The sequence below is a fragment of the Lonchura striata genome, chromosome 1A (genome assembly GCF_050655825.1).
Source record: "Lonchura striata isolate lonStrDom1 chromosome 1A, ASM5065582v1, whole genome shotgun sequence".
NCBI lineage: Eukaryota > Metazoa > Chordata > Aves > Passeriformes > Estrildidae > Lonchura > Lonchura striata.
The window spans coordinates 37,918,831-37,944,604 of NC_140741.1; the positions used below are offsets into that span (position 1 = coordinate 37,918,831).

General features: G+C 41.9%; 1 protein-coding gene and 1 long non-coding RNA gene across 10 annotated transcripts in view; one reads left to right on the forward strand and one right to left on the reverse strand.

The window, feature by feature from the left end:
* LOC146763449 (uncharacterized) overlaps positions 1 to 6,553 on the forward strand; it is a 159,588-nt gene extending 153,035 nt beyond the window's left edge. For all 9 annotated transcript variants that reach the window (XR_014951781.1, XR_014951782.1, XR_014951787.1 and 6 more), the window contains one exon: positions 4,856 to 6,553. This is a non-coding gene — a long non-coding RNA (uncharacterized LOC146763449). The remainder of the gene's footprint in view (positions 1 to 4,855) is intronic.
* On the reverse strand, positions 6,158 to 25,435 carry CAV1 (caveolin 1). Its single transcript, XM_021542602.3, has 3 exons — positions 25,226 to 25,435; positions 24,296 to 24,460; positions 6,158 to 8,497 (listed from the first exon to the last, which is right to left on the reverse strand). Exons 1-3 carry the CDS (start codon positions 25,253 to 25,255, stop codon positions 8,156 to 8,158), a joined length of 537 nt encoding a protein of 178 aa, XP_021398277.1. The 5' UTR covers positions 25,256 to 25,435; the 3' UTR covers positions 6,158 to 8,155.
* Positions 25,436 to 25,774: the final 339 nt, after the last annotated feature.

Below are 25,774 nucleotides of genomic sequence, written 5' to 3' on the forward strand. Positions count from 1 at the left end.
TACCAATATTCGTTCTGGAAACAGACAACTCCTTTTGTGAGAACTATTCCATTTCATGCCCCTTTCCAAGATTATTGAACTGGCTTTAGAAATATTCAGACATGCCTTATGCCAAGTATGTGCACCTGTTACATTCTTTATGCAAAATTAAGTCACTGACTGTAAAGGTCCTAAGGGACTTATGTTCTGGCTCAGAAAATCATTTGGTGTTTATACATGTGAAATTTGATAGTGTGTGCCATGAAAATCAATCATCATGACTGTTCATCTGGGCCTCAACTACCCACCTATCCTTGGTTGACAGATAAGCTGGTGTTTGTATATTCATGTTATTTTTTAACAGATTTTCATAAATAGTAGGGTTTGTTAACCCAGAAGGACAGCTTAATTTTGAGAGGCATTTTAAAATTTGCATTGCATGTGTCTCTTGGAGCCAAGGCAAATAGCACCATATACTGAATAAACTGGATCTAATACATTGTTATCTGATCACATAGCCATTACCTGATTGGAATTTAGAAAAATAGTCCCAGAACTCAACACAGAGCAATAGAATGGTTATCTGTTACTTTTTTAGTCACATTTTATCTTGTTTCCTTAGAGGAACAAAGGCTTTTTGCTTCTAGCTGGTGTTTGTAAACAGCGACAAAAACGAATGCAAGCTCCACCTCTGAGAAGCTTATGAAGTATTATTGAACAGGGAGAAGACCAGAGTGCTTTTATTACACCTGTACTTGGCATGGGTGATGCCACACCTCGAGTGTGCCTTCAGCTCTGGGCCCCTCATCATAGGAAGGATATTGAGGTGCTGGAAAAGTGGGGCAACAGAGCTGGTGGAGGGTCTAGAGAATGAGTCATATGAGGAACAGGAATGTCTGAAGGAGCTGGGATTGTTTAGCCTGGAGAAGAGAAGACTCAGGGGAGACCTTTTTGCTCCCTACAACCACCTGAAAGGAGGTTGTAGCCAGGTGGGATCTGCCTCTTCCCCCAGGCAACCAGAGACAGAACAAGAGGAAATGGCCTCAAGCTGAGCCAGGGAAGGTTCAGGTTCAACATCAGGAAGACCTTCTTCCCTAAAAGGGTGATCAAGCATTGGAAGAGGTTGCCCAGGGAGGTGGATTCACCATCCCTAGAAGTGTTCAAGAAATGACTGAACGTGGCACACTTAGTGGTATGGTTTGGTTGATATGGTGATGTGTGATCAAAGATTGGACTCATAACTGCTGGAAGCTCATGCTGAAATGGAGGCAGACTAGAAAAGAGATTAGACTAGAAATGGAGCAAGGACTTTTATAAGACTCCTGCAAATTATAGACCTCCTTCAAGATTGTGATGAACAAATATGGAGGTTACTTTGGGGTGAAATAAATACCTTGAGCTGAAGCTTCTGAACAGAGAAGCATGGCTCTGTAAGTGTCATGAAACAAGTGGGGTAAGGCTGAGCATTCCTATCAGCCAGCGACATGTCTGTGTGAATGAAGGAATTCCCAGATGCTGGCGTGGTGTAACACTGATAGTGAAACAGGGAGAAGGGCTAGCTGGAATGACAGTAGTGACCACAAAATTGCAATAGGTGAAGGCAGTACTGTGGCTGTGATGGCTGAAACTAAGTAAAATGTTTACTGCAAAGAAACAAAAGATAAAACCTTTAATTTTTGTTGATACAAATAAATGATTAATTAATCTTTGTTAATTCTTCTCAAGTTACTTTCCTTGTGTCTACAAAAACTTAGTGTTCTAAACAAGAAATTTTGCTTATCAAGAGAGTCAGGGTTCAGTGTCCGTACAGTTCAAGCTGAGGATTCAGACTGAAGTTTTTGCTATAGCTAAGAGAAATCCCTGTACATTTTAGCCTAGTTCTTGTTGCCATCAGCAATAGGGTTTCTTCGAGTTTCAGTTCTCAATAATCCATAATGCAACAGGTCATTGACAATGACATTTGGTGGGGTTTTTTTAATGTTTGTTTTAATTTTAATTTGGTTTTTTTAAATTAATTTTGGATGACTATCCACCAGTACAGTTTCAACTGTAAATTTTTTAGTCTCCCAGCCAGGAAGGAGTAAACTGATACATGGAGAAGTCCAAGTTTTTTGAGAATTCTGCAACAGAAAGTCTTTCCTCAATACACTGAATAGCTGGACAGTTGCTGGCTTTAAATTCTCTCTGCTGAATAATGCTATTTGCTAGGACAACTCTGCAACCTAGAGGAATAAATCTGTATTTTCAGTGGTCTCCTTCAAAGGATATTTGTTAGACACATACAAAGGAGTTTTTATAACTATAGAGATGATGCTCTAAAGACACTCAGGTTCCGACCAAAATCCTGCTAAAATATGACAAAAACTGTTCCAGTTTTTTGTCTCTAAGCATCTTTATTTCATGGGTTTCTTTGGACTGTTTCAGCACAAATGAAATGAAACTGACAGAATTCTAGCTGCTTCCAAATCTAGTTGAATCATTAATCATTGTCTAGCAGAGAGTAAGAACACCTGCTTTTATTAGAACAGCTGAATTGACAATTATGTGTACCATTTGAATGGAAGCATACACATAATGAAATAAGGAGATAAGTTAGAGGTAGGAGCTGAAAAAAGGTATGAAAGGTCATCCCATTCCTTTTTTTCCTTTCAAAAATCTCCATCCATTTCCTTCAGAAGTGTGTCTGCTGTGCACAGCTTTGCATCATTCCTTGAATATGAAAGGCAGATCTGAGATATCTCATCCCCTTGTTCTTTGTATGGAATATACCTGCTTGTTTTCATCAGATTTTTTTTTTTTTCATTGCACCAACTAGTTTGTTTCCATGTCAGTTTTTTCACTTGGTCCTTTTCTGCCAGTAAGAGTTTCTGGCAACATGTACATCTGGGCAAGCTACATCTGGAGCTTTGGTTCCTGGAGATCAACAGGCTGAATGTTTTGATGACTAATAGTCACTGATGAATGCCTATATTCTGATAGTTGCCAAAAAGTTATACAACTCTAGAGTATTTCGTCCTTTAAGGCTATTCTGAGTGAATCCTCTGGTGTAAAACATTTTCTAGCTTGGAATAAATAGCCAGGAAAAGGCTGTCAGTGCCCAGATGCACTGCAGGGGTATTCCACGCTCTGGATAAAATTTCAGAGATATGATCAGCTGAGAAGATTACAGTTATGACAGGCTTATATCTAAGTTAGTCCCTGGGTGCCAACAAAACTCCTGAGAACTTCTGGCAGTCTGCAGAACAGCCTTCAGCCTAGACTGCTAGTGTTTCAAGCTGGAAAACAGTTATCTCTAGAAGTGTTAGAACTGGCAACCATAATGCCTTTATTCCCCTCTGATAACCACTACATAGAAGGGAAAATCTGAAGACTTTTGATCAACAGTGGTGTCACACAGCTCAGGCAATGCCTTTAAGGTGACCTGGCTCCTGTTGGAATCCATCATGCCACATTAGGTGTCTATTGTTAGTTCCTGCAGAGCACACCATTGGTCTTACAAAAACTGTATTCATAGTAGTCAGCAAACTGAATGGTGAGCAGCTGAAGTTTACACCTGGGAGTGCAGTGAGAGGAGTTTAAATCTCCTATCTCATGGAGTGAGATGTTAGATACAAGCTTCAGAGAGACATAATTTCCCAGCACTTGCTAGGATCCCTGAGAGCATTTATCATCTCCAGCTCCTACAGGAGAAGGTCTGATAGAGTAACACCTCCTTAACACCTCCCTGCAGTATGTATGTGTAACCTGAGCACCAGTCCAGTGAGTTTTAATGACAATAATGGACCAAGGAAATTTAGGTTTTCAGTATAAAAGCAAACCACCTACTAGAACTGAGCCTAGGCATTGTGGATTGTGTCTCGAATCAACACTAAAATGTACTTTGACTATGAGAGAAGGCACAGGCTTGTAATGAGTATGATCACTGTCTTCCCACTTGTGCTGTCCTTAGAATCACAGAATCATTAAAGCTGGAAAAGACCTCAAGAATGATTCTTGGTCAATGGTTGAGTCCAACCATTGACCAAGCACCACCACATCAACCAGACCACAGCACTAAGTGCCACACTTAGTCATTTCTTGAGCACTTCCAAGGATGGTGACTCTACCACCTACTTGGGCAGCCTGTTCCAATGCTTGACCACCCTTTCAGTGTGGAAATTCTTCCTGATGTCCAACCTGAACCTCCTCTAGTACTGCTTGACACCATTTCCTCTTGTCCTGTCTCTGGATGCCTGGAAGAAGAGGCTGAACCTACCTGGCTACAGCCTCCTTTCAGGTAATTCCTGAGAGAGGTAAGGTCTTCTCTGAGCCTCCTTTTCTGCAGGATAAACAAACCCAGCTCCCTCAGCTGCTTCTCACAGGGCTCACTCTCTAGGCACTTCACCAGCTTCATTGCCCTTCTCTGGACACGCTCCAGCCCCTCAATGTCTTTCATGCACTGACGGACCCAGAACTGGGCTCAACATTTGAGGTGTGGCCTCATCAGTGTTGAGTACAGATGGGCAATCACTTCCCTAGTCCTGCTGGCTATTTTTTATATATAGACTGCTTAGTAATAGCAGTTACAAATTTAGTGAGAATACTGTGTATTTATATTTTCACAGTTATCAAATGTACATTATACCACTGTCCCTTCAGAAGCCCCTTCAGAAGCATCTTGGATAAAGGATGTGCTAGTTGTACTATACGATTGAAATTTTAATTAAAAGTTCTACAGAAGAGAGCAAGATAGAAATAAAAAACCCATGTCACACAGTGTCCCAGTGTCAGATAACATGAAATGAAAAGGTCAGGGTTTGTAAGACATAAATGAGGATAACAAAGGTGTTCTATCTTAGCAAAGACTTTTATTCTGTTCTTCTTTCCTCCTCCTCAGGACATGAAGAAACAAAAGGATGCAGCAGACACAAGGCAATGAAAGCAAACAAGTGAACAAAGAACAGCTCCAGTTAGACCTAAGTGAGGGTTAAAAGGTAGCTTGGGTGCAGATATGGAAATTCCCCATCATTATAAAAGCCTAAAGTTTGTCTTTGTATTTTGTTGCAACTTCATTTCAGTAAGTATATTTTAAAAAAATAGTCTGTATTTAGTTCTCAGTCAAATTCAGATGGATCAAGCACACAGCCAGACAGCTCACATGCTCTCAGTACTTGGATACTCCACCTTGTTTGAAGTGCCCAGTTCTCCAATACTTTGTCTCAGGGACACAGTTCAAACCACATGGCAAAATCAAAGAACAGGTGACTCAGAGGATGAGAAGAGTGACCAATGACAGCCACAAAAGTTTTCTGGTAAGAGGAAAAAACTATATTGAGCCCACCTGAATGCACAGGTCTTGAGGCAGTTTATGACACTGACTTGTATCTAGCAGAGTGAGGCTGTCACATTTACAGCCAAGCCAAGAAATTGCCTGGTGCCACTGTCCAACACCTAATGTCTAATCCTCTACTTGACAAGCCTGGATCTTGCTATGGGGTGTATCTTGGCTATGATCCTAAGTGTTACGGCAGGAGCATGGATATGAGACCCAGCCACAGCACAGCCCTGTGACCACGGCTCAGCAAAGCGCCAGGGACAGTGCAATCATAGTGTGAATCTGCACATCTCTCACATGAAGAGTCTTGGAGTCATGATATTATAAATAGTTAAGCCTGAATACATCCTGCTCTTTGCAAAAGCAAGATGGTTTTGGATACCAAAGGTGAATTTGCTTTTCGTGCACATTACAACCTCCCTTTTACTTTTAAAATATTGTACTTTTCCTCACATAGTCCAATTCAACATGCTATTTGCTACCACTGACCTATTGAGTGCTGCTAAATACACCATTCAATTATTGGAAAATATATGATGGACTACATTTATTTAGTATGTGCCATTTGAACATTATAATACAGTTAATAGATTTGTAGACCATTCATAATAGCATGTTTTGTTGGGCTTTTGTCTAACAGTGTGACAAGTATTGTGCAACAGACCCATAGAAATGAACTGTCCTGTCACAAGTTACGTCCACACATGGCTGAATAAAAGCTGTCATTCCCCTATTTCCATACATTAAATGCTAAGGCTAATGAGCTTTTATTAGGAAAAATCCTGTTTCTACTGGACTGACAAACAAAGCTTTAAACAAATTTTGTCCACATGATTTTCAAGGAAAAAGAAGTCAGACAGGATCTACCATTAAGCATCTTTTTATTGTAGTCTTTAATGTACATGCAGAATTTTTAAAAAAGGTGTCAGTTATATCTCTAAGCTTATAACAATAATATAAATGTTTGGATCAGCAATGTATTTGGATTAGGGACTAAGAAACCTAAGTGAACAGACATCTTTCAGGATATACAGTTTACATGGTAAATCAAGAAGGTTTTCTTTGGAGTGATTTTCCTCATAAAAAGATAAAATATTTCTTGTTTACAATCTTGGTTGTTTTTAATACTGAAAAAAAAATCTATAATAGTACACTCTTCATTATGTACATAGAAAAACATAAAACTATATCCATACCAGTGTCTGTTTTAAATGCAAATAGTAGTTAATAGCTTTGTAAATTTTTGTGCATTCTCTCCCACCCCCATTCTCCCTCCCCCACCCCCACTTAAAAATGCAGCATTTCCTAAAGTTTTCAATGCTTTGGCAGAAACAGAATGGAAGGCACTTCCATGTTAGGTAGAGCAATATGTGAAATATCAGCGCTAAATAAAAAAGCTGTAGGTGTACCAGACAGCTCCATGTTCATCCCAAGGGATGGATTTTGCACTCCTGCAGGTCAAGAACTATTTTGCTAGAGATTCCAGCTGGAGCAGGCTCAGACCCCAGCTTGGTTTACAAAAAAGCTGATTAGCCTCACAGCTATTTTTACAAATGCTTCACACAAACCAATGAGGATGCAGAGAGCATCTCTGAACACAGTACTGTCATAAGGGCAAAAAGCTCTTGCAGGTCACAGCATCAGAACATGTCGCAAAGGCCCCGCTACTGGGGCCTTCCACTTTGCAACACGGTAGTTTCACACAACACCCTTGTTTAAGACTTCCTGATGTTGCAGCTCAGCTAAAAATGAACAAAGCAACACACAAATGTGAAGATTCTAAAGCATCTCTTGTGATGGATAAATTTAGACTCAGCAAAGCATCCTGAAAACAATCTGTGTGCTAGTGGCAGGCTGACCTCTGCTGATAGGGAAGTTTTGAAAGCTGTAGAAAAGTTTCTCACAGGGGCAGCTCCTCCCTGGCCTCCTGTGGCTTGTTTGGCATGCCTTCATTTTTCTTTTACCTCAGGATTATCTCTGTCATACCTGCGATACACATTTATATTAATACTTTGCAAAAATACCCCAGATGCCAATGAGATAAGCACCTAAATGCTTGCTAAGGGATGCGTCATAAGTCACAGTCAGGAAAACATTTCTGTAATGACCAATTTTAGCACTCAACTGCAGTTTGTTTCTGCAATTCTAATAAAGGTTGAGAAATGACTGGATGCAAACTTCCAAGACAGAATGAGACAGAAAGGCACCAACCAGAGCTTTTATATGTCAATGTCTCCAGCCTGACAAAATGTTAAATTTTCAGGACATATGCTAGTTCAGTAATATGTTTACTTAACTAATGTATTCATACTGCACAATATCTGACCACGACTGTAAATAGCTGTAGTCAACTGACAACCCAATTGAAAAAGAACATTCTGCTAAAACCTGCCAGCTGGTCACGTTCATTCTGCTGTGATAGCTCTGCGATCTTTAGCCACAATAAAATGAATGGCTTTTTAGTGTTGGAAAGCATTTTTGTCATCCTTCAATATCACTGTGGATTTATCTCACAAGGAATGAAGGGTAAGAGGCATACAACAACACTTCAATCTTTGAATTGAGCAGCCAGCAAAATAATATGCAGCTGGCATGGAAGAATAGCCTTTAAGGTTAGATTTAAAATGCAGACCAAAGTGGAGGAAAAAAGGCAAAAGAAAGGGAAAAAAAAATAAAAGGCAAGTAGTCCAGTAAGAATGAACAGTAGAAAAAGGAACTGAGGAAGTGATTCTTTGTTTTGGGCCAGTCCACCACCAGTTATTGTATGTTGCTTTGGGAAACACAAAACTGGCACCAAAACACTCCAAAAAACACAAAACCTTCACCCCCTTCCTAGGCTGATGGCTCTCCTTGAACTGTCCCTCAGATCTCTTTCCGTACTGTGGCTCGGATGCTGCTGAACACTTTGCCTATGGCCTCAAAGAGCGGGTCGCAGAACGTGTGGATGCAGATGGAATAGACACGGCTAATACACTGGATCTCAATCAGGTAACTCCTGATGCACGGCACCACCGCCCAGATGTGCAGGAATGACAGAATGGCAAAGTAGATGCCCCAGATGAGAGCCATAGGAATACCAAAGATTGCTGACAGTAAACGATAAAACCAGTATTTCGTTACAGTGAAGGTGGTAAAACTGGCCTTCCAAATCCCATCAAAGCTGTGTGTTCCCTCTGGCTCAGCAATCACATCTTCAAAATCGATCTGCAGCAAAGAACACAAAGTCAGGTCAGTCAGACATTCACATCAAAGGTGTATTCCAGAAACACCTTTCCTGGAGAGCTATGCAAGAAAAGAAAACACAAAGCACATACTTCCTACATCCTCACATGATTCAATCTATTATGACCCATGATTTAAGTCATGAATCTTCAGTAACCTTTACCCAGTGACTACCAGGGAGCCTCAATGATCAGCTCAAAATTAGACATCTAACTTCTAGATGGAGTTTTCCACAAAACTGAATATATTTTCCTCATCTCCTACAGCCCTAGGGTATGCAGTGCCCTTATGGTCTACTTAAGGTATAAAACAGGTGAATAAAATCATATTTCATAGCTTTGACTATTCATAAATCATTCAAAAAGTCACCTAAGGAAGTAGTGCATTCCAACAGGAATATTTTAACATTCTCTGTTGAAATACCGAGCTGTTCAGGAAGCTTAATTGTCATAACATTTCTATAAGAAAATTAACAGAATTGCAATGATGGTTCAGCTCCATGTCACGCAGACGTGTTTGATATAACCCACAATACAGGATATTTAATTTAGTCAGAGCAACAAATTGTATAGGCACTGCAAACAACAGGAAAGAGAACATCACAACACTATTCCTCTGCAAGGAAATAAATGGCTATTAAAGTCAGATTAAAAAAAAAAATATATTGCATTCCTGGGACTGGATCCCAAACCGAGATAATAATGCTGTCAAAAGTGAAGATGTACAGGAGCAAGGTAAGTATGACATGGGCCAGCAGCCTCAGAAACTCTGGCAAGTCTACCTTAGCATGCTGGAAGAAGGTGAATATACATACACTCTGTGTAAATACTGCTAATACTGTAAGAAAAGGCTCACAATCACTTCTTTTAATCTAAAATATATATAACAGTTGAAAAGTACTCGTTCTTCTCTCCTGCTGAAACTTTTATAACCTCCAGATGTAAGTTACTAACAAAGGGAAAAATGTTTAAACCACTAGATTTTCCAGCTTCTTAAAGAAAAAAGATAATTATAAACAAAAGTGTACGGTCTAGGTGCAATTTATGTGAATGGCTGGTAAGTCCTTGAGAGGAAATTTCTGAATTATCTGTGATATCCAACACCCTGAATGCCTAAAACCAGACTTAATTGAACATATTCACATTACTCTCTCTGCCAATGCTTCTCTCTAGACATCCTGTCATGCAAATTATAAACCTTCTCTTTTTCTGCTACTCTGAGCTAGGTTCTAGTGAACTGAAAGTCATTCTTGGGGATGGATATTCATTATCATCTTCACCCATCACACCTAAAGGTAGCATTTGAGTTGAAATTTGATCTCCACAGAAACCTTTGGCAGAAACCTTTTCTTTTTAGAATACATAAGGAAGCAGACTTACACAATCTGTTTCTGCAGCTATTCAAAAGCAGACTTTTCACTTTAGCCACATCTCATGTTAGCTTGTTTTCAAAGTGAATGGGTGCTCTTGGCTTATTACCAAAATCCTTGAAATCAGATAATAAAAATATCTCTATGATGGCAAACCCCAAGATGATAACAATAAAAGAAAGCTGCTTCTCAAAAAATATTACTCCATAAGGACTACATGGTTCAGCATAGCCCTCTTATTCTAAAACTTCTGTCAATTTATTGCATGCTTCCCACCAGCTGATGCTGTAATCCTTGGCAAAGGTAACACAGCCATCACAGAGGTTCAAAGCATCGAGGGTTAGTCAGTGTCAAATCTAAAGTATTTTTATTAATTTCAGTTGTAGTGGAAATACCATCTTGTATTATTTCAACTAGCTGATAAGGGAAATATTAGATCTCATAAGGAAAAAAAGTTTGCATTGAACTCCATCAGCCTTTTCATGGTTGCATCTTTATTTTTAGCCAAGCGAGAACTATTTTTATCAGAAATGCATTTTTTGGCAAGCAAAATGAAGCCATAGTTTAATGTGAATTTTCTAGAATTTTAAAAATATATAGCAAGATTAACCTATAATTTGATTACTTTCAAAGTCATTCATTGTAATGAAATGGAAAATGGAAGCCAATAAACTCACTGGTTTTCAAATCAAACAGTAAACTTTCTGTAATTGTGATTCTCAGTAACTAATATTTTTAGTCTGCTGTGTTCAACAAAATGTCCATGGAGAGCTGGGGAGCTGAAAGAAGAATCATGTCATATAGCATTTCCAGATGGACAGCCCTGTACTCCTTCCAGGAGATGATGCTAATATTAGAACATTTATTATATATCTTTGGTCAGGATTTCCCAGCTCAAGTTATACACTGTTGTCCTAAAAGTAGTCAGGAATAAATCTGTCCGTGAGATAATAGGGATGTATCCACGACACCAGCAATTATCAAGAGGTTAGTTCCTTGGAGCAATACCAGCTCTCAGAATGTTTCTAACAATGCAGAGAAGAGATGGCTCTGTAGGAATGGTAGCTGATGTCACACTACTATGTCTGCCCATTTCATTATTCCTCAAATTCCATTTCACATTACTCCAGTTTGAATAAGGGAATTTGTGACTGAAAAGACAAAAACGGCCTGACAACTTAAACTCTTAGCTGAATACAGTGTTAAAATGAAGCTGTTATCTTCCCAAAAGCTGTAAGAACATGATAAAACATAAGAACATTATGTACATGCCAAGGAAGTCCAACTACGCCTGGCACATGGACCTCGGCAGTGCTGTCCAAAATCAGATTTACCTGCAGCAGTATCTAAATAAAGATAGGCAAGGAGTTGAGGTAATACAGGCTCTTCTACTCATGTGCTAACAGAACACTGCCTGGGAAACACTATTTATTTCACTCTTCAAGCAGTACAGATAAGTCCTTATGCTGCAGGAACTGAGATATCACTCAGCTTCTTCTTGCACTAAACCACTCCCATGAAGGATCCTGATCTTAACTTGTAGGGATCAGCTCTCCACAGGCTGCAGGACAGAACAGGTGATTGGATGCATTTTGTCTTGCTATGGATTACATTTACATCACTCAGATTACTTACTCCCTCCTCCTACTACTCTCCTCTGGTTTTTAGTTTGGTAGCACTCACTGATGGTGAGTGTCATCAGACTGATAAAGGGTGTCCAACTGAAGTAAGTAAAGTAAAAATAGGACTGACAGGAGAAAGAGAAGTGCCCAGAAATATGATCCTACAGAAGAAAGACACTGTCATTTCTGGTAATGAATCTGTCTTGCAAGTATAAGACAACATCTTTAGGGTATTGTTCTCAAGGTCACTTTTGTCAAAGCATCATGTGTATGTATATCTATCTGTGAACTCTTTATCAACATAAGGGTTTTCTTAGGTTGTGCACAGGTTTCATTTAGTAGATTGCATGTTCCTTGTGTAGTTTGTTCCTCCAGGGCTGTCAGGATATGCTGTGAAATCTGCACACTGGGGAAGCTGCCAAGCTAGTGAAAATACATGCACGTTTCACTTGTGACAGGAGAGAAATGCAGGAAATTTGGTTTAACCCTCTAAAGGCTGCTAATAACTTACTCTAGCCTTCTGTTTCAAACTAAACTATTAAACACTATCAACTCCTGCTTCATGCCTACAATGCACTTCCTGACTTCAGCTATTCTTTGTTTCCTACAATTCAGTTCGGTAAAGCCAGTTTTTACATTGCTTGAAGCTTTTGTCTGATTCTGCTATGAGAATTAATGCAGCTTCTTTTGCTCTGCACTTGTTTATTAAACTCCTATCAGGAAACTGAGGAACCTGCTTTGATTCTAAAATAGATTTATTTACAAGAAAGGGAAATGGTATGGGATTTATTTACAAGATTTATTTACAAGAGCAGGAAAATGTCTATCTAAAGATCAGAACTATTAATTAAAAAAGCTTAACAGCATGAAGTTATCATCTGACTCACTAATATATGCTACATGTATGAAATCAGTTGACCTGCTGACCTTGTCACTTCAAGTCCCTATGTTACCAGAAGCTGGCCGGCTGGAAAGGTATTATTAAATGCCAGGCTCAATTCACCTACGTACCAGCTGTGGTTCTCAAAAGTTTGTTCTTTGAGATTTGTAATATTCATTACATAGAAAAAATTACTGTGCTTGGTTTGTCAGAAAAAGAAATATTAAAGCCACCAGTATTAGGATTTGACCTGCATTTCTGTGACTGTAACTATCATAATTCATATCTTTGTGTGAGGTAGCTGCAAGATGCCACTGTCCTCACAGCATACAGTTCACATAGCCAGGTACCACCCCTATTCTACTCCAGAGGAACACAAACAAGTGCTGAGAATGCCTCAGTGTGTACTTTCAATATCTCTTGGAGTCAGTAAAAGGAGGCTTAGATCCTTACTGTATCTCTGTCAATTGATCACTAATATGTCCAGGCAGGCAGAACACTTAAATATGCACACAACATGAAAAATGTGACCTGTTGCACCAATGTCAATATGCTTACATGCTCTTCCAGACCAGGGCTAAAGTCTAGGCTGAATGTACACAGGAAAAAGTCATAAGCTAGTTTTCTTTACATTTTTATGCCCAGAGTTTGGAAACTGTCTTTACTGCTTACAGTAGTTTTTAAATAGGTTTTCTCTGATTCCAAGACTGTAAGTGTAATATTGTTTCAGTGTATTAAAATACATCTTTGCAAGGCATGAGACAGATACAGTATTTTTTTCTGTTGTAGTAAATGCAATTTGTAAAATTACCAAATATATTCAATATTCTTTAAAGAAACATTAACATAAGAAAATATATAAAATATCACAAAATGACAAGCCTTCCTATGGCATGGGTCACATTTGGGAGGCGATGCTAAGGACAGATGCAACACTATTATGTTGGAGAAGGCTGCGATGTGTATTATTAAAAATAAGAAAATGTGCGAGCATATGAGATTATTATGAGATTATTATTATCTTCCACATGCTATTTGGAACTTAAAAATTCCCAGTTACAGTCCCTGGAGAAGAAAGATGTTACAGCAGATGAAAAAAAATTAAGCAATAAACTCACAACCTTTCTGTTAAATCATGGATGCCAGTTAAGCATTTATGTATTTCCTTGATTCTTGGAATATCATGTTACCACATGACTGCTTGTCCTGACTGCTGCCACAGTTTAACAGAAAATGATGAAAAAGTTTATACACTTTCTACTGAATCTGCAGGAAAGAGGATGGGAAGTTGTTGGGACTTAGAGTAGGAAAGTTGCTCTTCTCCCTTCCCTCCCAGACACCCAAAGACACATTCACCCTTTTAAGAGCACTGTGTTAACTTTGTTCCTGAACACATACAGCTTTGTGATTCCTAGATGCTCTACTTCCTCTAATCAGGTGTCAACAGCAAACATTAGGCGATCCCAGGTGTTCACTAAAGCAAAAACTCATTATGCTCCACAGTATTTATACAAACCTCGAGCTAAAGCATGGGTTCACTACAAAACGTGAACATCCAGCAGTGTTCTGTTCCCTCACAAGACAAGAAATCACCTTGGTATTGGTGGCAAGCATCTAACAAGGGAACTCCAAGAGTCCCTCCAGGCTGGGCTGCAGCATGATTAGGCGTTGCCTGTCAACCGCAAACTCTGTCTTCAGAGCACGCTGCTCTTCTGGGGACTGGCCAGATCACAAGGCACATCAGTTGCTTCTTTGCAAAAAAATAAAACAAAAGATGCCATGACTGCAGATGGCCTGGACCAGGACTGTTGTGTAAGGCTTGTTGAGTGCAGAAAAATTACAAACAAGTATTTCCAAAGTGAATGAAAGCCTAAACAAGCAAGCAGAACTGGTGCACCCCAGTTACTTGCACAAACTGACCGATGAATTTGCTCTACCTTTCCTGTCTCCCTGTGCCTGCCATCCACAGTATGGCAGAAAAGCGTTCTGCTGGCAGACCTCTTAATGGAAACAGTGAATCTTTCCTGAGTGCTACAGAGTACGCCAGAAAAGCAAACAATGCTTTAACAAACAAGGATATTGATGTTGGAAAGTAGAATTGAAGGACTGAACTCTTCCGGCCAGAGAAGAAAACCAGTCTGGTTGGGAGTGACTCCTACTGTATGCATAACAAATACTCAAATGCATTATGAAAATGTGTAAATGATGCCATGACTTAGAAAGCGAGTGACTACAGATCACCATTTTCCAAACTGAAAATCATAGAAAAAAGCAAAAAAAAAATTGCTTCTATTTACTGAGAGAACAATGTCCTGCTCCTTGCCTATACTGATTACATACCAGAAAAGCCCTGCCTCACCAAAACCTGTGCCAAGTACTTGTGAGAAAAACGCCAATGGGTCAGCACTGTAGCAACCAGCTGTTCTCCAGAGGTCTCTTCCTGAAACACTTGCCTTTCCTGTTCCAATACAGGCTGGCAGAAGGAAAGACAAGTAGTTTCAAGGAAAGATCTGCACTCTGCAACACAGCAAAACTTCCTGTGCAGGTGGGGAATACCATGTCTGCTAGTTCCTTGACAAATGTCTTGATGTTGTTGGAGTAAGCAGTCAGAAAATAAAATTACTGTTTTCCTTCCTGGAAACTGGGCTGCTGGGAGGTTATTGCAGTTTTCCCAAAGAGAAACCTTTAAGAAGCTTTCTTTGTTTTATTATCTGGTTCATGTTCCACAGTTCTTGTTTGATACAGCGATTTTAGCAAAGAACCCTAAGACATGTATATCCATGTATGTCTGTATTTCACTGGTGCCTGGAGTTAAGCTGAATCCGAAAGCCTTAATAAAAGACATTGTGTAAACTCATTTTATATTTTAAACTATATTTAACAAATATAAACATGACAGCTTTCTATTTTATTATTGTATGCTTATATACTATCAAGGTAATAAACTGGTATTAAGTATAACTTTTTAGAACTTGGTTTAGCTTTATCACTCCTAAATTTAGGCACTATTGGAATGTGGAAATGTAGTGACCTCAGACTCTTTAGTACTGCATGGAGAGACAGGGACCTTTGGAGATTGTTTTAGATCTGAAAACCACTTTTTTCTGTTTATAAAGAGAGTCTAAGGAAAGGAGACTCTTGATTCTGCATACTATTGATAAACACACTCCTATTAGCTGCTGTGATTCTTTTTTGCAAATTTGTATTACTTGTTTTCACCCTTTTCCCTTATTTCTACCTGAACCATGCTTATTGCTGACAGTGAGCGTGCAGTGATACCCAGCTGCCTCTTTTCCTTTAAAAAAAGACTTGTCCCTGAATTTGTACTTTTAGAAGGTTATTTTTCTTATGGAAGAGCTTAAGTTACTGATCCTTAAATATGAGGTATTTCTTTAGTATTTCATAAAAATCAAGATATTTTATAGTTCTGCTCCTGTCATAAACTGCATGAGAACAGCAATGGAACTGAGTGCAAGTTTGCTGATGACACGAAGCTGTGTGGTGAGGCTGACATGCTGGAGGAAAGGGATGCCTTGACAGGCTTGAGAGCTGAAGTTCAACAAGGCCAAGTAAAAGGTACTACACCTGGATCAGGGCAGTCCCAAGCACAAATACAGGCTGGGTGGTAACTAGATTGAGAGCAGCCCTGCAGAGAAGGACTTGGAGATGTTGACTGATGAGCAGCTCAATATGATCTGGCCTGCAGCCCAGAAAGCTGACAGCACCCTGGGCTGCCTCAAAAGAAAAAAGCGGAGGAAGGCGATTCTTCCACTGCTCTCATGAGACTCCACCTGGAGTGCTGTGTCCAGCTCTGGGGCCTCCAAGATGAGAACTGCTGGAGCAACTCCAGAGGAGAGCCAAAAAGACAATTAGAGGGCTGGAGCACGCCCTCTGTGAGGACAGGCTGAGAGACTTCTCATTGTTCTGTCTGGAGAAGAGAATGCTCTTGGAGTATTAAATAAAGTGGGCTATAGAGGGACTTTTTACAAGGGCATGTAGTGACAGGACAAGGGGGAATGGCTTTAAACTGAAAGAGATTTAGATTAGATATTAGGAAGAAATTCCTAGGAGAGGCACTGGAACAGGTTTCCCAGAGAAGCTGTGGATACCCCATCCCTGGAAGTGTTGAAGGCCAGCTGAGGGGGCTTTAAGCAACCTGGTCTAGTGAGTGCCATCCCAGCCCATGCTGGGACTGGAGCTGGATGATCTTGAAGGTCCCTTCCAATCCAAACCTTTCTATGATACATGAACTTGGACTTCATAAAACAGTTGATGATTTAATGGCTGAGCTCTATGGGAGATAGATCCCTGATCTCGAAGAAAACTGGTTATTTTTTGTAGCATCTGTTTGAACTCCAAGAAGGGATTTCAAAGTTGAAAGAGGAAAAGTTGCAATCCATCTATGAGACTCCCTTAGGCTTTTTTTGGAACTCAGAATATAAGTTCAGCACAGCAGGAGTTTGGACAGAGAATGTGATGCTTTCACCTTCAGCTGTAAGAATGTCTTCTCACTTCTTATCTATGAAATTGAATTTATCAGTTCCTACTTGTTTAGCTACAAACAAACTCCACCCTTGTACAGCCCCACTAACATTGAGAGCACAGCTTCTACGTCTTGAATAAAATCATATATCAACAATTCAAGAGCTCATTAAAATGGGACAGTGGCACTGAAATTATTTTTTCTTTTGACTGCTAATCTGGTAATAATTTCTGACAAGATTGATATTGCATAAAGTTCAAATTTTTTATAAACTTTTTCAAACTTTTTTGAAATTTTTAATTTTTTTTTTTTTTATTCAAAAGACATTTTCCTAAGAAATCTATAACGAAGATATAAAGAGACTAATGGTGTAAAACCTACCTCCCTAATAAATCAAATGAAATTAAATGGCATAATTTCTCTTTCATGTTCAAAATAAGCAACCGTTTTAAAGTCCAAGATGGGTTTTATAACTATCATTTGTCTAGAAAATAAATATGGTAGTTCTGGATCAAAAAGCTCAGAAAATCAGTTACTGACATAGACTTCATCGTGGTGTCTGTGAGAAGGGTATTTGAGAGCTGTGGGAAATACAAACTTATTTTAGTTTAGAACTATATCTGTCTTCAGTTTTCCAGAGATCACAGGTGTTTCAGAATCACCCAAGTTCACTTGTACTTTCTTCTTTCTGTTGCCTAAAATACAACCAAGATAAAATTTCCTCACTGGGGACCTCATTGGTAGACCATTCTACTGTACACAATTATCCCTTTTTCCCCTGGAGAGTTTTGCATTTCAGTATTTTTTGTTTGTTTGTTTTAGATATCCATACTCTATGCAACAAAAGACAGTGTTTAAAGCCACATAGTGTGCTTAAAGTTCTACAATCAATTCAAATAGTTCTTCATATTTTCTAACATATGATCTAAATTCTATTGAAGTTATCAGAATTGAAAAGTATCTGCCTCTTTTGATTCTGAGATAATGTCCAATAAATTCTAACAAAAGAAACAGCCATGCTGAATCATTTTCTCTGTTCCCATAGCCATCCAACTTTTCTATGGAGTTATGAGTCATGCTCACCATGCCAAGCAAGAAGGCTGTGCATAAGGCTTTAATAATGCCATAAGTTTAAACGCAAACAGTTTTTTGAGAAAGAAGGTTTCATTAGAACAGATGCCATTATTAGCTGTACTCTTATGGACATTCAGAAATTCCATGTCTGAGAACTCCTAATTAATGTGAAGAAAACTATTTTTCAGAACTCTTAAAACCTCACTCAGACCTTGTATAAACTGGCATTCATAAGGACCCGAGTTTTTAATCTCATACTCCCAGAAGAATTATTTGAAGAATTATTTGAAACAGAATTGAATCATGTGATCAGCCGAAGTCAAACATTTGAATTTGCTTGCATTTTAAATCTAAACCCCATAGCTTGTTAATAGGGCACAGCGTTACAGAACCATTTAATTTAATTAGTTGCTTGGCACAGGTAAGGTGTCATGTCTAAACTGTAAGTATCAGCAATTGAGACAAGCATGTCCTCTGAGAGCACTGCTTCTCCTGTTCTGTGGTTAAACACTGTGATGTGAATCTGCCTCTGGAGGCATCACACTTTGGTCACTGCCAATAGCAAGAGCCCAGGTGACAAGCTTGGATTAGAACACATACACAAGTGTATATTCATATATCTATGTATTTATATGGATGTTTTTAAAGTTAAACATTTATCTATGTTCTCATGACTTTTAACAATTTCTAAAAACAAAGAAAAAGGGTCTGCATTAAATTTCACTGAATTACTTATTTCAGAAATAGCACCTGATTGAGCTCTGCTTTTCTCTGATTTAATATGTTGAAGAGCAGAACTGTGTTCCTCTTGGGTTGACACTTGTCACATCTGAGTGACAGCCCACCTTAGGTCTCCAACTCAAAAAGAGCATGGGGTGATGCCTGCCTTCTGTCCATGAGGGTCTCAAGTGTGGGGATGGGAAGTGCTCTCACCAGTCATCTCCCTGTGCATCTTACACTGTGCTCAGTACAACAGGGAGGGACCTCAGTCATTAAAAATTACATAAAATGTAAACTGCTTTTGAAAAATCCTCTCATTATTATGAGGCAGAAATTGTAAATAGCTTTAAAAGCACGCCTGAGTAATACTTTCCTTCCTAATGAGTACATAAGGGTATTACAGTGTTTGTCAACATCTAACTAAAAATTCCAGACGTTTCCTTGCAGTAAGCTAAATTGCCCTCAAGTGCATTAGTTTTAAGTGGAAGACATGAATACGTAACTCTTTGAAACTTGGTACAAAAGATCTGCATCCTCACATCTGTAGCCAAGTACTAGATTTTTTTTTTCCCCAGAGCAAAAAGGACTCCTATACAATCAACAGCAGATAGATACCACTTGTTTAAAACAAAATAACAATTATGTTCTGGATGGTAGACCAGCCACAGGCAGTTGTTCCTGGTGCATCACTGTAGGAAAAAATGGTAAGCTGGCTGCAAATGTGACTGCACAGTTGGTTCTCACTAGTAAAAGTGAGGATTAGACTCATAAGGTTGGCTACAAGGTCTGTCTCCATTCTCAGCAAGGAGCAAGGAAGTTAGTGAGAAGAGTAATCTGTAGGAGAGCTGGCTCCCTCCTCTGTGTTTTCCAAATTCAGTAAACTCTGTGCAGACTTGACCACAGATATGTTGAGAAAGTTTTAACTCTAAAACTCGAAGGCTGCAATTTAGCCATACTCTGGAAAACACAAATACTGTGTTGGGAAACGAGAAGAGCAAAGCCTGAACTTCAGGCACCTTCATGTGAATCCCAGGTCATTTGGGAATGAATGAGAGAAAAAAGCAATAAGCTTTCCACCCTGTTTGTTGTGTCTCATCACAAACAAAACCTGTGGGACACAAGTCCAAGAGCAAAACTGTCTGCTGAAGGACATATGAAACAGATAAAACTATGGCAAACCACCTGTACAATCACCAGCATGACTCCTGGAGAGCTCCCACATGCACAGAGACTGTTTCTCTCTTACTAGATTCCCTCCTCGCCTCCTGTCTGACTAGCCACCTTCACAAGCCAGTGCCTGAAAGAATGGAACCACTAGTGCACATTCTCCCACGTCTAGGTGATATATGTGGACAGCGGTATGAGGAAGAAAATCCTTCCTTTCTGGTCTACACTGAAAAAAATTGTGGAAAAAAAAAGGAAATTCTGGTGATTTTTAGTAGTTTGTGCTTCCTCCTGTTCAGAGCCATTACTTCCACTGTCTGCATACCTCGGGTTCCATAAGACCTTGTTCACATCCCTCTCTGAACAGAAATCCAGTCATTTGCCCCATTTTTCTGGAAATCTCCCAGCACTAAGCTTCCACTTGGTAGTTAATTCAAAGACAAACCATAAGCAAAGTCACAAACAGCTTTGATGCAAAGCTGCTCCATGTGTCATAAATGGATCTTGACTGGGTTTCTGCCCCTTGCCTGGATCCCAACCCTAATGCTGCCTGCATCACACTTCTGCTTCAGGGGAAGCTGGGCAGATGCTCTGTGCTGCAAATCAAGGGAACATGTCTCTTGCTTCTTACAAGAGAAGGTTATTTTTAAAATGTGCTATGGGAAGTATTTGAATACAGACAACACTGAGGCCTTTTAGAGAGCTGCTTACAGAGCAGATTCCTCATTCTCTGTCTAATCATTTCTATTTCATGGCTGACTGATTTGTCCCCAGTTTCCATGCTGTTGTGCCTCATAGTCAAGTGGCAAGAAATGCATAAAATAGTGGGTAAAAAGCAGAAAGTTCTGAATCTAGAAAAATGCAATGGCTTTAAACAAAACTGAGCTCAGCCTGAGCCATACTTCTGGCATTACAGGACTCCCAACACATTTTTTTTCCTCTGACTTTCAGTACTTAAGATTGGGGTCTCCTTCAGTTAGTTTAGCATTCTGCCACAAAGTTTTACAGCCAAAATAAGAAAGGCAGATGAGGACTATGTCAGAAGAGGACTACAGACTGATGGCTAAGGCAGGAACTGAACCTGTGCATTTTCACCCAAATCCAAGCCTGTCCCCTAGGTATTGGGTGTGAATTTTATTGCTACATCTAATAGACTGAATCTGAACGCAGGGTCTGTATAAATGCAAACTGAGGCAAAAATTCCTCTCTCTAATCTGCAGGTTGGTCTATCTACAAAACACTTTAAATGAAAGTTATTCTTATTTATCCTTGTAACAACAGAAACTGAAAATTTCCATGCCTTTTTGTATAAATACTGCTGGCTTTATGATGTAAAATGGATCCTGTCTGGTTAACATAAAATTCATTTTATATTCCTATGTCTTGATGTGACTGTGTTCACTACCAGGAGCTAACTTGCTGACATAGAGGTAATACTGGTATTCTGGCTGTTTGTTTTTCAGTGAATATGTCCATAATTATTTCAAAAGGAAAAACTTGTTTTTTCCATTCCTATACTTATTACTCCTCAAGTTTATTTTAGAAGACAGAATGTAACAAATTTCCTTAATCCTTGCCTCTGTGGGAGGCAGAGAGGGCATGATAGGCTTTGTAGGTTTCAGCTTCTTTTAAAGCCATTGCGTTTTTCTTCTGTCAGTGGTCTCCCTCTTTTCCCGTCAGGGTCTTTCTTTCATTAGGTCATGTTGTGGACACCAGAATTCTGACTTGCTTGGGAGCTATGACTCATCCTCAGAAGGTCTGGTTGCTTTGGGGACTTCTCCTGTTGACATACGCAATAAACTGTGATGCAGTGCTGTTCATGAGCTCTGGCATTCCCTGTCTACTCAGCTGCTCCTCCATGGTAGAAGAAAAAAGAATTGCTCTCTCCTTTTTAAAATAATCCGTTTTAAAGGCAGTTTTGTACAGTTAGGTACACAGATGATTTTTTCTAAACAAATAACAATTTTATGCCTTTTAATTGTTGTGCGACTCCTTAAAGATACAGGCTACTGTGATAATTCTTAGCATGGATCCAGAAATATGACCATGGCTTGTCATATTCAGCACCTTCAAACTCCGTTGAAATATGGAATTTGAATTTACTTATGACCTTGTTAAATTGTATGCACATAGCATGAATAATTTTACAGATACAAATTAAGGATCCAGAGTTCATCCTCTTGATTCTCTGGAAACAATATAGTATTTTTCTTTTTCAATAACAGGTCTTCATTACAACAAACATGGTGAATTGCACACACTGGCACTGCTGGCCACTAAGCAAGCCAGTTAGTGGTTTGGTCACCCACTATAACTGGGCAGCTCCCGTTTTTCTTAGGGTCTGACAAACCCAGATGACAGCATCCTCAGTTTTCACACTGCAGTGGTGTATTCCTCTCTCCATCTTTCCAGGCTGCATGCAGTGTGATCTGAGAAATGCTTGTTAGGCCTTGGCTTTGGAAACACCACCTGGGCTCAGCTCTTTTCAAGCTTATCAGAAACACTGTCTGCTCCCAGGAATTGCTAACAAGCTGCTGTTTTCCTTATGACCACCCTTGGAAAATATTCCACCTACCTGAATGGCACAACATTCCTGTTTCCACACTTATGGAGAAAGTGAGGACACAAACCCTGAACAGGATGAAACATTGTTATGACAAAAGCCTATGGGCTCTTGCAAGCCTCTAAACAGCAGTCCAAAATGGGACCCTTTGAGGTCTCCTGGACTGCAGCAAGCTACAAACAGCAACCTCCCTCTGAGCGAGATGCCTCTCAGAGCCTCATGTATGGAGGATCACTGAAACAAGCTGTATCCTGGGCCAATATGCACGCTCCTCAAGGCCCAATCCTTTGCCCATTGGGAGATGCAAGAGCATCCAAAGTGAGTATTTAATTGATCTCTGGGGGGAATTTTTCACAGGCACCTTGCTTGCACTGACTCCTCATGTCTTTGTGCATGCCTCTGTGCATATGCTGTAGCAAATCAAAGAAATACTGCTTTCTTAGCTGTCTAAGTACCTTGGTTATCTAAGTAAGTTAGGCAAGTGAGGAAGGTTATGTTAAAAACTCACTTAAATGCTGTTAAGTATTGTTCTTTTGCTAAATTGTTAAACATAAGTTATAAGCTACGTGTTGCTAAGAGTTGTTCTTCTGATGAGTTGCTAACTTCAAAATTATGAATTAGGTTAAATGCTCTTCAGTGTTATTCTCAGTAAATTGCTACAGTTAGGTTAAGTTGTAAATTAAATTTAAGCTATAAAATAGGTATAAGTTAAGTGTTCTTCCTATGTTAAATTGTTAGGCTTAAGGTATAAGTAAAATTGGAGTGCTGTTAAGCTTTCAGGCCCTGTTCCTTTTTATCCTTGCCCGCGCTATCTTTTGTCACACACACACCTAAGGGAGCACACACCCCTATATAGTTCTCAGTTCATTACTGTTTTGATTGCCTGGATTTTGTTTGGTTTTCTTGTTGCTTGTTTTCCCTTGTTGTGCCTTGGCTGTCCTATGAGTAGTAGAGTTAGTCTTGCCAATGAATTTTTCGTGCTTTGCCACTTAATATTAAATCTGATTTTTCGTCATATCCTTGCCGATGACTTTTTAACTGATCTCAAACACTCTCGTTCATAACACAAGGATTGTACAAATTTGTCTGTATAAATTCTTTTTCTACAAGAAAAGCAATCTCTGTGATATTTCTGACCAAAGTGACTTCAAGCAAAAATCTCCATCGACCCTGACTTGTCAAAACAGTCAAACTGATTTATAAACCCAAACAAAAAAAATCTAGGCAAGGGCACAGTTAGATTTTGCTTAGCTTGCTTATCATCTTTTGAAGGAAGGGAAAACACCAAAGAGAACAAAACAGAACAAGGACATGAATCCAACCGCCACTAGAATCTCTTGATTTTGCACCCGCCAGGCTTAGAGAGGGCGATCTGGTTTGTGACATCTCCCCGCCCTGCCTCTCTGCGTGCCTTGGGGAAGGAAAATCCTTCCGACGGTGTTACACAAGGTCACGCAACTCATCCCCCCGCTCCCCGGGCGGGACGTCCCGGCTGCAGAGCTGGCTGCCGGCACACACCGCGGGCACACACCGCGGGCACACACCGCGGGCACACACCGCGGGCACACACGCACCGCGGGCCCCGCCCGGCTGCGGCGAGCCCAGCCCGGAGCGGCCCCGCGGGACAGCGCGGCCAGCCCGAGACGCGGCCGGCCCCGCTCCGCACCGCAGCGAAGAGCTCCGCAGGGCTGCCCTGGCCGCTGCACGCCTCTCTCATGCCCACTCCGCCTTTTCTTTAAAAAAAACCCCAAACCAAACAAAATCCGATCAGCCCCTAGCCCGTTCCCTCCTGTAGCAGGTGGAGGGATGTGGTCCGCGGGCTTCAGCCGTCCTGACAGTGCCCGCGTATCCTGCCTCGGCAGGACTTGGTATCGACCCCCGCGACGCCCCGCCTCGCCCCCTCACCTTAACCACGTCGTCGTTGAGGTGCTTGGGGTCTCGGTTGACCAGGTCGATCTCTTTGGTGTGCACATCGTGCACCGCCTTTTCGCTCAGCTCATCTGCCATCATCTTGTTGTTGGGCTTGTAGATGTTGCCCTGCTCCCGGACGGGCGCAGTGTATAGAAAACCCTGCGGAGAGCAGAGGGAGCGCGGGCAGGAGGGGAGAGCCCAGTGAGGCGGGGAGAGGCGGGGAGGGGCGGGGAGGGCAGGGCAGGGCAGGGCCGCTCCGGTCCGCGCAGGAGGGCGGGCTGGGGAGGCGGCCCCGGGTCCCGCGGGCTCCGGGCTGCGGGGCGGCCTCGGCCGGCTATTTAACCGCGGCCGCGGGCGCGCACCACACCCCCGCCGTGCCAGGCGCCGGCTCCCGCTCCCGCCGCCAGGCGGCCCCGGCCCCGCGGCGTTGCCCCGGGACGGAGCGAGTGGCCCCTCGCTGGGGTGGGCGCTGGCGTGGCCCCGCGGGCACGGCAGGGAGCGTCCGGGGCTCGCCGCACAGCGCCCTCCCCGTACTGCCCTCGCCCTACCGCCCATGCTCTGCTGACCTGGGCACGGCGCCTGTACCACCCTGTCCTCACTATACTTGCCCCTCTCTCTATACCGCCCTTCATTCAGGGCCATCACCGTACCCTCTCCATCCCAGTGCTCTCGCTGTAGAGCTCTCCATACACCGCTCTTCCCGCACGACACCCAGCAGCTCCCCTCCCCGCGCCCCGCCGGGGACGAGCGCCCCGGCTTCCCCTGACCCGCCGCCCCGGCCCGCAGGTGCCCGGCCGTCCGCCCTCCTGCCGCCGAGCCACCCCTCGCCCCGCTGCTCCGATGGGTCAGGGAGCCTGGGGTCCGAGCCGCTGCAGGCAGTCGGCGGCGGGGCAGCATCCTAGCCCCATGGTCCGGTGGTCCTACCTCCGAGTCTACGTATTTGGTGCCGGACATGCTGCCGCGGGCTGCTGACGGCTCTGCCGCGAGTTACTCTGCCCTGTGACTTGTAGGACCGGAGGCAGGACGATTCCGCTGTGCGGAGCGACCGGCCGGGGGAGGTAGCTGCGAGGAGAGGGCTGGCCGCTGGCCAGGGCGGTCCCGGCCTCCGGCCGGGCTGGATGACAGCGGCGGTACGGCCCCGCACACGGCGGGCGGCCGGGAGCCGCCGGGGTGGGAGGGGAAAACAGCCCTGCCCCGGCAACCTGGGATCGGGCGGACCCAGGTCCGTGCGGAGACAGGGACTCGACGGGGAGAGGGACACGGTCTCCTCCGCGAAGTCCGCCCTGGTCCGGCTGCCCACGACCCCCACCCCCGTCAGTGGGACGCGACAGTGGCTGCGTGCGGCAGAGCCACCTGGGCAAGATGGGGGGGTGGAGGGGGTGGGGCAAGGAAGCAGTGAGGAAATGGAAAACTTTAATTGTGTTCAGCATCCAGAGCGAGCGAGGTGTTTGCCGGGCTCCCCTCTGCCGGCTT

Coding starts and splice junctions, on each gene's coding strand:
- CAV1 (XM_021542602.3), bottom strand. CDS start 25,255: ATGTCCGGCACCAAATACGTAGACTCGGAG. Junction 24,461..25,225: donor CCAAATACGTAGACTCGGAG/GTAGGACCACCG, acceptor TGCTCTCCGCAG/GGTTTTCTATACACTGCGCC. Junction 8,498..24,295: donor TCAACGACGACGTGGTTAAG/GTGAGGGGGCGA, acceptor TCTTTGCTGCAG/ATCGATTTTGAAGATGTGAT.